This window comes from Anarhichas minor, unplaced genomic scaffold (genome assembly GCF_050575085.1).
Source record: "Anarhichas minor isolate MPS153535 unplaced genomic scaffold, ASM5057508v1 ptg000100l, whole genome shotgun sequence".
NCBI classification, from domain to species: domain Eukaryota; kingdom Metazoa; phylum Chordata; class Actinopteri; order Perciformes; family Anarhichadidae; genus Anarhichas; species Anarhichas minor.
This window is the reverse complement of record NW_027466546.1, coordinates 453436-465000: the sequence shown is the minus strand read 5'-3', so window position 1 is coordinate 465000 and position 11565 is coordinate 453436. Positions and strand designations below refer to the sequence as shown.

Here is an 11565-nt window from a genome sequence, read left to right as displayed (position 1 = left end):
GTAGCCTCTCTGTCCTGTGAGAACCACGTATCTCTAAAAAAGATAAATAAGTACAAGTCCAGTACTTAAGTAAATGTACTTAGCTACTTCTTGAGTTACTCTACCGACCTGTTGTCCTCCTGAGCTGCAGCTGTCGGCTCCGACTGGTCAGAGATCTGTTTCCATCATCCAGCAGAGGATTCTGGGAAGTCCGATCCATTAACGGTCCCTGAGGACGTCCTCTGGATGTCTGAGTGCTCTAATGGATCAATAACTCTGATGTGATCATGGAGCTCTTTACTTCCTCCATTAGCTGCAGTCAGCTCATCGAGCAGCCAATGGGAGCACAGCGTGGTCGCTCTCGGCACGACATCATCATGACATCATCACAACATCATCACGACGTCATCTTGACATCTTAAAGACTTCATCACGACATCTTAAAGACATCGTCACGACCTCTTAAAGACATCGTCACGACATCGTCACGACATCTTAAAGACTTCGTCACGACATCGTCACGACATCTTAAAGACTTCGTCACGACTTCATCGTTGACTATGTGCTCATGATATCAGGATCAAGTCTGATACAAATCTACCCAGCATGCATTGTGATTGACTCTGATCAGGACTGGCTCATCTCGAACGAGCCAATTATGAGACTGATCGATTAACATGATCAACTAGTGGCTCCAAGTGTGTGTGTGTGTGTGTGCGTGTGTGTGTGTGTGTGTGTGTGTGTGTGTGTGTGTGTGTGTGTGTGTGTGTGTGTGTGTGTGTGTGTGTGTGTGTGTGTGTGTGTGTGTGTGTGTGTGTGTGTGTGTGTGTGTGTGTGTGTGTGTGTGTGTGTGTGTGTGTGTGTGTGTGTGTGTGTGTGTGTGTGTGTGTGTGTGTGAAGAAGGAACATTTACTCAACTACTGTATTTAAGTACAATGTTTAGGTACTTTACTGGAGTACTTCTATGTTACGCTACAACCCAACAGTTTATGGTTCAGATGAGCTGCAAAATACTTGTTATCCATCAGTAATATTCCAACCATAAAGTACGTGATGTAGTAGTATATGGAGTACTTGCTGTTCACTGAAGCTCCAGTCTGACATAAACACAATAATATAATTTTATTGATCATGATGACGATGTCCACCTGTCGTCCTGCAGGGCTCGGCCTGAAGCCGCCGATGTGGACACGTCCCCGCTGACTTTGAGCCGTGTGTCAGAGGTGAACGGTCACGATGACGACGGTGGCCGCTGAGTTCGACCACATGGAGCTGCAGCAGCAGTACAGCAGTAACGACACGGTGAACAACCGCTGGGACGAAGAGTGGGATAACGAGAACAGCTCGGCTCGCCTCTTTGAACGCTCCCGCATCAAGGCACTGGCAGGTAGGAAATACCACCTTAAGTTAGCTTCAAATACCATCTTAAGTCAGCTTCATATACCACCTTAAGTTAGCTTCAAATACCACCTTAAACTAGCTTCAAATACCACCTTAAACTAGCTTCAAATACCACCTTAAACTAGCTTCAAATACCGCCTTAAGTCAGCTTCAAATACCACCTTAAGTCAGCTTCAAATACCGCCTTAAGTCAGTTTCAAATACCGCCTTAAGTCAGCTTCAAATACCGCCTTCAACTAGCTTCAAATACCACCTTTAGTTAGCTTCAAATACCACCTTTAGTTAGCTTCATATACCGCCTTAAATTAGCTTCATATACCGCCTTAAATTAGCTTCATATACCGCCTTAAATTAGCTTCATATACCACCTTAAGTGAGACAATGAGAAAGGTGACGTCGTGATCTTCGCAATAGAACATCTTTGATGTGTCGATCCTTGGCCAATCAGCGTTAAGATGTCTACACCGTCTTCATTTCCCTCCAACTTAAGGCTAACGTCTACTGCATGCGAAACTTTGTCGACCGTTAACGTTCGTCATTATCACGAATTAGGAGGGGAAAAAAACGTAACGTGATGGAACACCGTGTATTAACGTTAAACCGGAACACCGGCGGATCTGGTTGCAGGTTTTTTTTAACTCAAAGTAGAATGAGGCGAATGGTCATAACTTTCATGACCACGAAACATGAGGCCCACATACTGATAAGATGATGAGGTCAAAGAGCTTAATGAAGAGGAGGCTGTTTGTGTAGCGTAGCTTGACGCAGGGCTGAGATGTGAGTGGAGCTGGGCCTGGATAAAGGTGGAGGTCTAAACAGACGTGAAGGGAGAGCAGTACAGCTTCCTGCTGTCAGTGTTTTAAATACATTGATAAGGCAGGGTATGCTAAATGCAGCATCTGCTCCAAGGAGATGAACTACAGCAACAAGGCCTCACGTGTCCGCTCATCACACTGCCAGACATGTTCACTGTAATGACCACAGCCAGTGTGGTCATTACAGAATGTCTGTCAACCAGAGTATATTTATAAATGTTTATTCTTTTAATCAAACTATTGTCTCTCATTCGTTGGTGTCATTTAAGGTATACTGTATGCTTTGGAATTCTCATTGTTAGTTTAAATACTACATTTTCTCACTTTTTCATGTATACACCGAGATTTCGCAAAATGTTTGGTCATGGAAATTTGGTTTAAAGTCATGGAAAAATCATGGAAATCCATTGGTCAAAATGTGTATGAACCCTGTAGAACAGTCTCGGGTGGGACAGTCTCGGGTGGAACATCTATATTTTGAAAGGATTATCTCTGTCTAACAAGACCAGAACAGAGACAAGTCTAACGAGACCAGAACAGAGACAAAGTAAATTTGTGTATGTACATCGAGAGCGAAGTGGAAACCGGAGTCAAATTCCATGTATGCGTACGCATCTTGTGTTAAAAAATGTCCGCTTAATAATTTTTCATAAACTGCGTTAATGCGCGATAAAATAATTGTTGACGTTATTATCGCATTAATTAATTAACGCCGACAATTATTTTATCGCGCATTAATGCAGTTTTTTTATTTTTTATTATTAAGCGACATGTGGTTTTCTAGTATCAACATTGTTAGCGTCAAGAACACGTACCATTCTACTTCCTGTCTCTTCGAAGTAAAAGCACTTCCGTTTTCATGCTCTTCACAATAAAAGTAAATCATGCAATCAAACAATTTACAACAGTGACAATATTAAAATATATATTGTCGAGTTTTTAAAATGTTTTGTTTGTAATATGTATAATAAGCATCATTTAGTTATCGCTACTGAGAATTTAACAAACATAAAAAAAGAAGTCGATAGGTTTGCAGTTTTCAAGGTGTATATTTCAAATTGCATCTCTTACGCACATGAAGATAAAGTTGTGAACACCGGCTGAATATCTATGATCAGAATCATTATAACTGTGTTATAACTGCTGCTGTGGAAAGGGAATACTGCTGCTAACAACAACCTGATGCGTTTAAAGTGTTTACAAACCAAATGTTATTGACCTTTTGTTCATATAGCAGTACTTTCAAAATAAAAGTGCACAATACACTACTTTTGAATTAATTATTGAATTTTGCGCATAACAATGAGATTAATCTAAAAACAATCATGCGATTAATCGCGATTAAAAATTGTAATCGTTGCCCAGCACTAATATAAATATATAAAATATAATATGTGTGTGTGCAGGATGTTTGTTTCTTACTTCCTGTCCTTCAGTCAGGAATGTGAAGGAACAATGAAGGGAAACCCCCCCCCCCCTCCCTCCCTCCTTTTCACACCCATGATGACATCATTGTCAAACTGTAACGTCATTGGCTGATAGATGAAGCGCCTCCCAAGACGCTGTAAAAAATGTTTTTATTGAATCAGAGCAGCAGAAGAAGAATGAGCAGCATGTAGCTGCTGATGATTCAATACACACACACACACACACTCGTAGACTTTGACCTCTGGACTCTTTTTCTTTCTGCTCCTGAAGATACGAGGACGTCTTCGTCTGCAAGTCGACTTTTTCGTTTCTTCTTCTGTGGTTTTTCTCTTTAAATTTGCTCCACGTCTGAGGATTTAAAGACTTTTCTTTACACGATGAGCCGCGTGGGACACAAATATAAATACTAGTAGATTTAAATACTATTTGCTAATCGGGGGGGGCGATGGAGGACTCCAACTACAACCTGCTGGAGGGTCGATTCAAACAGCTACAAGGTAAGAAGAAGACTGAGGGGGTCAGAGGTCAGCCATGTTGGTTCTGGTCTCTGAGACCAGGTTCAGGATCAATTCAAGACCACCTTCATCTGGACCATTTCCTGCTGGTCTCATATATATATATATGTGTGTGTGTGTGTGTGTGTGTGTGTGTGTGTGTGTGTGTGTGTGTGTGTGTGTGTGTGTGTGTGTGTGTGTGTGTGTGTGTGTGTGTGTGTGTGTGTGTGTGTGTGTGTGTGTGTGTGTAGATGAGCGGGAGGCGGTGCAGAAGAAGACCTTCACTAAGTGGGTGAACTCTCACTTGTCCAGAGTCTCCTGCAGGATCACAGACCTGTACCTGGACCTGAGGGACGGACGCATGCTCACTCATCAAACTACTGGAGGTCCTATCAGGAGAGAGACTGGTACAGTACACAGAGTACACACCTGTCAGGAGAGAGACTGGTACAGTACACACAGACTACACACCTGTCAGGTGAGAGACTGGTACAGTACACACAGAGTACACACCTGTCAGGAGAGAGACTGGTACAGTACACACTGTGTACACACCTGTCAGGAGAGAGACTGGTACAGTACACACCTGTCAGGAGAGAGACTGGTACAGTACACAGAGTACACACAGAGTACACACCTGTCAGGAGAGAGACTGGTACAGTACACAGAGTACACAACTGTTAGGAGAGAGACTGGTGCAGTACACACAGAGTACACATTTAATTCACAGTAAATTATTTTTCTTTTTTCTCTTTCTTCTTCTTCTTCTTTTTTTGTTCTTCTGTTCTTTTTCTTTCTCTTTCTTCTTCTTTGTCGGTGTCCAGCCGAAGCCCACCAAAGGCCGGATGCGTATTCACTGTCTGGAAAACGTGGACAAAGCTCTGCAGTTCCTGAAGGAGCAGAGGGTTCACCTGGAGAACATGGGTTCTCACGACATCGTGGACGGAAACCACCGACTGGTGCTGGGCCTCATCTGGACCATCATCCTCCGCTTCCAGGTAACGACCTCACCTGAGAGGACAGGTAACCCTGAGGGTGTGACTAATACCTGGAACCATCGTGACCATCCCATAATGTTCTGATGCAATGGAAACTGTTGTATAATGCTCCAGTAAATAGGACGGACCTCAGATACGACTTGACAACGGGAGATATTCCCAGTCCTAGCATAAAGCTAATGTTATGCTAGCATTTATTATGTCATTTAAATAAATATATATAATATAACAAAATAAAAAAACTTAGGTTTCATCGGATAGTTTCAGTAAATATTTTGGTTTGCATTCACTTTAATAACTTTATCATGAAGTTCACCTGCGTTTATTAAACAGCTCAGGTTAAAGTACAGTTAGACCGTCGTAGTGGAAACACAGCTCAGGTGGAGGTTAGTGTGCTCACCTGTAAACACCAGACAGGTGGAGGTTAGTGTGCTCACCTGTAAACCCTAGACAGGTGGCGGTGTGACTGTGATGTGTTGTGTCTCAGATTCAGGACATCAGTGTGGAGACTGAAGACAACAAAGAGAAGAGATCAGCTAAAGACGCTCTGCTGCTCTGGTGTCAGATGAAGACGGCGGGGTAAGTACCTGTATTTATACTACTATTACTACTACTGCTACTACTATTGAGTACTCCTGATACTTCTACCATGTTTGGTGTGTTTACTCTGACATTGTTTCTTCAGATATCCCAACGTCAACATCCACAACTTCAGCACCAGCTGGAGAGACGGCATGGCCTTCAACGCTCTCATCCACAAGCACAGGTAACCTCATCATCATCATCGTCATCGTCATCGTCATCTTCATCATCATCACTTTAAACCATTTTCAGCTGGTAAATAAAGTTGTCTCTCACTTTCAGATCCGATCTGATTGATTTTGACAAACTGAAGAAGTCCAACGCTCACCACAACCTGCAGAACGCTTTCAACCTGGCAGAGCAACACCTGGGCCTCACCAAGCTGCTGGATCCAGAGGGTAACCTACTGGACTAGTTTAACTAAACCTGACCTAAACACATACAGTTTAACAAAAACCTGACCTGAAACACATACAGTTCAACTAAACCTGACCTGAAACACATACAGTTCAACTAAACCTGACCTGAAACACATACAGTTTAACTAAACCTGACCTGAAAACACATACAGTTTAACTAAACCTGACCTGAAAACATATACAGTTTAACTAACCCTGACCTGAAACACATACAGTTTAACAAAAACCTGACCTGAAACACATACAGTTTAACTAAACCTGACCTGAAACACATACAGTTTAACTAAACCTGACCTGAAACACATACAGTTTAACTAAACCTGACCTGAAACACAACACGTTCAACTAAACCTGACCTGAAAACACATACAGTTTAACTAACCCTGACCTGAAACACATACAGTTTAACTAAACCTGACCTGAAACACAACACGTTCAACTAAACCTGACCTGAAACACATACAGTTCAACTAAACCTGACCTGAAACACAACCAAATGATTTAAACCTGACCTGAAACACAAGTTTAACTAAACCTGACCTGAAACACAACCAAATGATTGAAACCTGACCTGAAACACAAGTTTAACTAAACCTGACCTGAGACACAACCAGTTTAGCTAAACCTGACCTGAAACACACATCTGGTTTTACATTTTGTGTTGCAGATATCAGCGTGGACCATCCTGATGAGAAGTCCGTCATCACCTACGTGGTGACGTATTACCACTACTTCTCCAAGATGAAAGCTCTAAAGGTGGAGGGCAAACGCATCGGAAAGGTCAGAAAACAGATTCAAACACCAACAAACATTTATTTATAATATTATATTGTATTCACCAGATCAATATTAGAAATAATCATTTGTAACCATAACACAGCAGCCAGTTTGTTCTGATGTTCAGACAGAATCAAACGTCTTTGTTTCTTTGTCCAGGTGTTGGATAACGCCATCGAGACAGAGAAGATGATCGAGAAGTACGAGTCTCTGGCCTCAGACCTGCTGGAGTGGATCGAACAGACCATCATCATCCTCAACAACAGGAAGTTTGCCAACGCTCTGGTCGGAGTCCAGCAGCAGCTTCAGGCCTTCAACACCTACCGAACCGTGGAGAAACCCCCAAAGTCAGAACCTTCAGCTTGCAGTTTGATCTAACAAAAGATTTCAGAACTCCACAAACTAACTGAGAACTTGTGTCTCTCTTGTCCGTCTTCAGGTTCACAGAGAAGGGAAACCTGGAGGTTCTTCTCTTCACCATCCAGAGTAAGATGAGAGCCAACAACCAGAAGGTCTACATGCCCCGAGAGGGAAAACTCATCTCAGATATCAACAAGGTGAGAGCTGCTCCACCTCCAGTCATGAATATGTAATAAAAAACACCGTCAGTTTACTCTGTGTTTCTGACATTTTAATGACAAATGATTCATTGATTAATCAATGATATAATTGACAGATATAAAGAAAATCATTAGTTTCACTAAACAAATGTCTTGTTTGATATTTTATCTCATCAAATCAGCTGAAGATAATTAAAGTTAATTCTGAAAATAACTTTTTAAAAGGCTGAAATGAAACATAGCTGTTGTCTAATTAATGTGTCTGTTATTTAAACATTTCAATACATATTTAATCGTTTAATATCTAATGCTACTCATGTAGTGTTTCAGCCAAGACATTCTGCTAACAGATCTTACCTCAATCTTCAGTTAAGTATCTTTGATTTTAGTATTCAAAAAGTTTGAACTTTATTACACTCGATAAGACATTCTATTTGATTTCCATATAGGAATTTGTAGACTCAATACAAAGCTTTTTAAACCCTGAACCAGGCTCACAGGGACTGAGGTTTGAGGACTGTTAAGTTGCTGCAGTAGTTCATGTGGGCAGCTTCTGCTTCACCAGCTCTCAATAACTTTGTGGAGAAGTGTTGGATGGTGATGATGTTTTTCGCCGTCAGGCCTGGGAGCGACTGGAGAAGGCAGAGCATGAGAGGGAGCTGGCTCTGAGGATGGAGCTGATTCGTCAGGAGAAACTGGAACAACTCGCCAGACGCTTCGACCGCAAGGCGGCCATGAGAGAGACCTGGCTCAGTGAGAACCAGAGACTGGTGTCACAGGTAAGAAGACGCATCCAGGTGATGCTCCACGTTAGTGTCAACTGCAACTAAAGAAAGTGAACTGCATGTGTTTTGTTTCATGGGTGCACTGCTGCCTCCTTTCTCTCTCCAGGACAACTTTGGTTTCGACCTTCAGGCCGTCGAGGCGGGCAACAAGAAGCACGAGGCGATTGAGACGGACATTGCGGCGTACGAGGAGCGCGTACAGGCCGTGGTCTCCGTAGCGAAGGAGCTGGAGGTGGAGCACTACCACGACATCAAACGCATCACGGCCAGGAAGGACAACGTGATCCGGCTGTGGGAGTACCTGCTGGAGCTGCTGAAGGCCCGCAGACACAGACTGGAGATGAACCTGGGCCTGCAGAGAGTCTTCCAGGAGATGCTCTACATCATGGACTGGATGGACGAGATGAAGGTACGATGATGAAACAAACCTCAAACATGGAGAAGATGGAGATCACTTTAATTTCTGATCGTCCAGCACAGAGAGGGGCCAGAAACGGGAAGTAACTCTACAGCGTTCCTCTTCTAATCTTTGAATTCGACTGCCAATCCTAACTATTGGTCTTCTGTGTCTGTTTGTCTGTCTTTTGGTTTCAAGATGTTGTTGCTGTCTCAGGATTATGGGAAGCATCTATTAGGTGTGGAGGACCTGCTGCAGAAACACGCCCTGGTTGAGGCTGACATCGCCATCCAGGCTGACCGGGTGAAGGCAGTCGGCACAAACGCCACCAAGTACTCCGTCAACGACGACGGTGAGCAGCGTGATCTGAAACATTCTGTCTAAATTAGACGTGGTTTTTTATTCATCAGTTGTTTTGTGTTCCGTTTTTTACAAATGATTTTCTAACAAGGAGCAGGGAAATTAGTCAGGCATTTTACTTTGATGAGGTTACACAGTGACAGCTTATTTCTCTAGTTATTTGAGGCAGTGTAAAGTCTTCATTGCTTCAGAACGTAAATACAAGAACCAAATCAGCTAAGTACTGATAATAGTGGGTTATTGTCCAGGCTACAAGCCCTGCGACCCTCAGGTCATCCAGGACCGGGTCTCCCACCTGGAGTTCTGCTACCAGGAGCTAACCCAGCTCGCCGCTGAGCGCCGCGCCCGCCTTGAGGAGTCCCGCCGTCTCTGGAAGTTCTTCTGGGAGATGGCCGAAGAGGAAGGCTGGATCCGTGAGAAGGAGCAGATCCTGTCATCTGTCGAGCACGGCAAGGACCTGACGGGGGCGCTACGCCTCCTCAGCCAGCAGCGTGCCCTGGAGGATGAGATGAGCGGCCGCGCCGGCCACCTCAAGCACACCATCACAGAGGGCCAGGCCATGGTGCAGACCGACCACTTCGCCGCCACCAAGATCCAGGAACGTATCAATGACCTGCAGGCTCAGTGGGCGGCGCTGGAGCAGCTGGCGGCAGTGAGAAGAAAGAGGCTGAAGGAGGCTCTGGCACTGCACCAGTTCCAGGTCGATGCAGATGATGTTGATGCCTGGACACTGGACGCCCTGCGAATCGTCTCCAGCGGAGAGACAGGCCATGACGAATTCTCTACCCAGGCTCTCTTCAGGAAGCACAAGGACGCGGCGGCGGAGGTAGCCAGCTACCGACCGGTCATTGACTCACTCCACGAGCAGGCTGCCTTACTGCCTCAAGAGGAGGCTGAGTCAGAGGAGGTGCGTGGACGTCTGGCCGGCATCGAGGAGCGCCACAAGGAGGTGACAGAACTGACAAAGCTGAGGAAGCAGGCACTGCACGATGCTCTGGCACTCTACAAGATGTTCAGCGAGGCCAACGCCTGTGAGGTTTGGATCGACGAGAAGGAGCAGTGGCTGAACAGCATGGAGATCCCTGAGAAACTGGAGGACCTTGAGGTCATACAGCACAGGTAGGACTACAAGATGCTGCATACATGTTTGGGACTGTCCATCTCTTTCAGCCAGCACTGTATTCATGTGGACTGTGTCTTTGGCAGGTTTGAGAGTCTGGAGCCGGAGATGAATAACCAGGCGTCTCGTGTTGCTGTGGTAAACCAGATCGCCCGGCAGCTGATGCACAATGGTCACCCGAGTGAAAAAGACATCAAGACCCAGCAGGACAAACTCAACAACAGGTACAAACAGATATAACATGTAATAATTAGTTGTCTTGTGAATGGCAAAACAACAGAATACAAAGATGCCACAAAGTCTGTTTGTCCTCAGTGTAAACACCATGAAAGTGTTGGTGTGATGGTATCTGTGGACCGTGATGATCCTCTCCTCTACTTCTAGGTGGAGCCAGTTCCGAGATCTGGTAGACCAGAAGAAAGAGTCCCTGAACTCGGCACTGGGTGTGCAGAACTACCACCTCGACTGCAACGAGACAAAGTCCTGGATCAAAGAGAAGACCAAGGTCATCGAGTCCACCCAGGAGCTGGGTAACGACCTCACTGGGGTCATGGCCCTGCAGCGCAAACTGACCGGTATGGAGCGTGACCTGGCTGCCATCGAGGACAAACTGGGCGATCTGCGAGGCGAGGCCCAGCGGCTGGCGGAGGAACACCCCAACCAGGCAAAGGCCATCACAGGCCGTCTGGCTGAGATCACCGCCGTCTGGGAGGACATGAAGAACACTCTGAAGAACCGCGAGGAGTCACTGGGCGAGGCCAGGAAGCTGCAGCAGTTCCTGCGTGAGTTGGACGACTTCCAGTCCTGGCTGTCTCGCACTCAGACGGCCATCGCCTCCGAGGACATGCCCAACACCCTGGCTGAGGCCGAGAAGCTCATGGCCCAGCACGAAGGCATCAAGAACGAGATCCGGAACTACGAAGAGGACTACCAGAAGATGCGGGACATGGGGGACATGGTGACACAGGGCCAGACGGACGCGCAGTACATGTTCCTTCGACAGAGGCTGCAGGCGCTCGACACCGGCTGGAACGAACTGCACAAGATGTGGGAGAACCGACAGAACCTGCTGTCCCAGTCTCATGCCTATCAGCTGTTTCTCAGGGACACCAAGCAGGCAGAGGCCTTCCTCAACAACCAGGTAAACACAAAGAGATTCTCCTCACTGCAGTCTAGTATCTTTTAATGTCATGGGGTTAATGTGGATCAGGATTGGACCCGTTCTAGTAATGCAGGTGACCAAAGAACCTGATCTGAAAACAAAGTGACACTCTAAACAGAACCCACATTTTGACATTGTTACTGATGTTTTCTGGTCTCTGTATCAGAGCATGTCACTTTGTCCAAATCTTTGGTCCAAATCAATCTGTTCAACCAGCTCAGGACTCCTGTATTTTCCTGATTTGCATGGATATGCAGGTCCTCAGAGGACCAGCAGCACAGATGGGTA

General features: G+C 45.3%; 1 protein-coding gene across 1 annotated transcript in view; it reads left to right on the top strand.

The window, feature by feature from the left end:
• The window catches only part of LOC142939527 (spectrin beta chain, non-erythrocytic 1-like), a 31165-nt gene that overhangs the window by 5826 nt on the left and 13774 nt on the right, over positions 1–11565 (top strand). Inside the window, 16 exon segments of the mRNA XM_076082704.1 lie at positions 1142–1366; positions 4369–4484; positions 4486–4524; positions 4942–5115; positions 5603–5694; positions 5801–5881; positions 5980–6095; positions 6784–6896; positions 7053–7240; positions 7333–7450; positions 8074–8232; positions 8345–8647; positions 8834–8987; positions 9244–10114; positions 10202–10339; positions 10500–11256. Coding sequence (XP_075938819.1) covers positions 1216–1366; positions 4369–4484; positions 4486–4524; positions 4942–5115; positions 5603–5694; positions 5801–5881; positions 5980–6095; positions 6784–6896; positions 7053–7240; positions 7333–7450; positions 8074–8232; positions 8345–8647; positions 8834–8987; positions 9244–10114; positions 10202–10339; positions 10500–11256 — 3570 coding nt within the window. The 5' untranslated portion in view covers positions 1142–1215.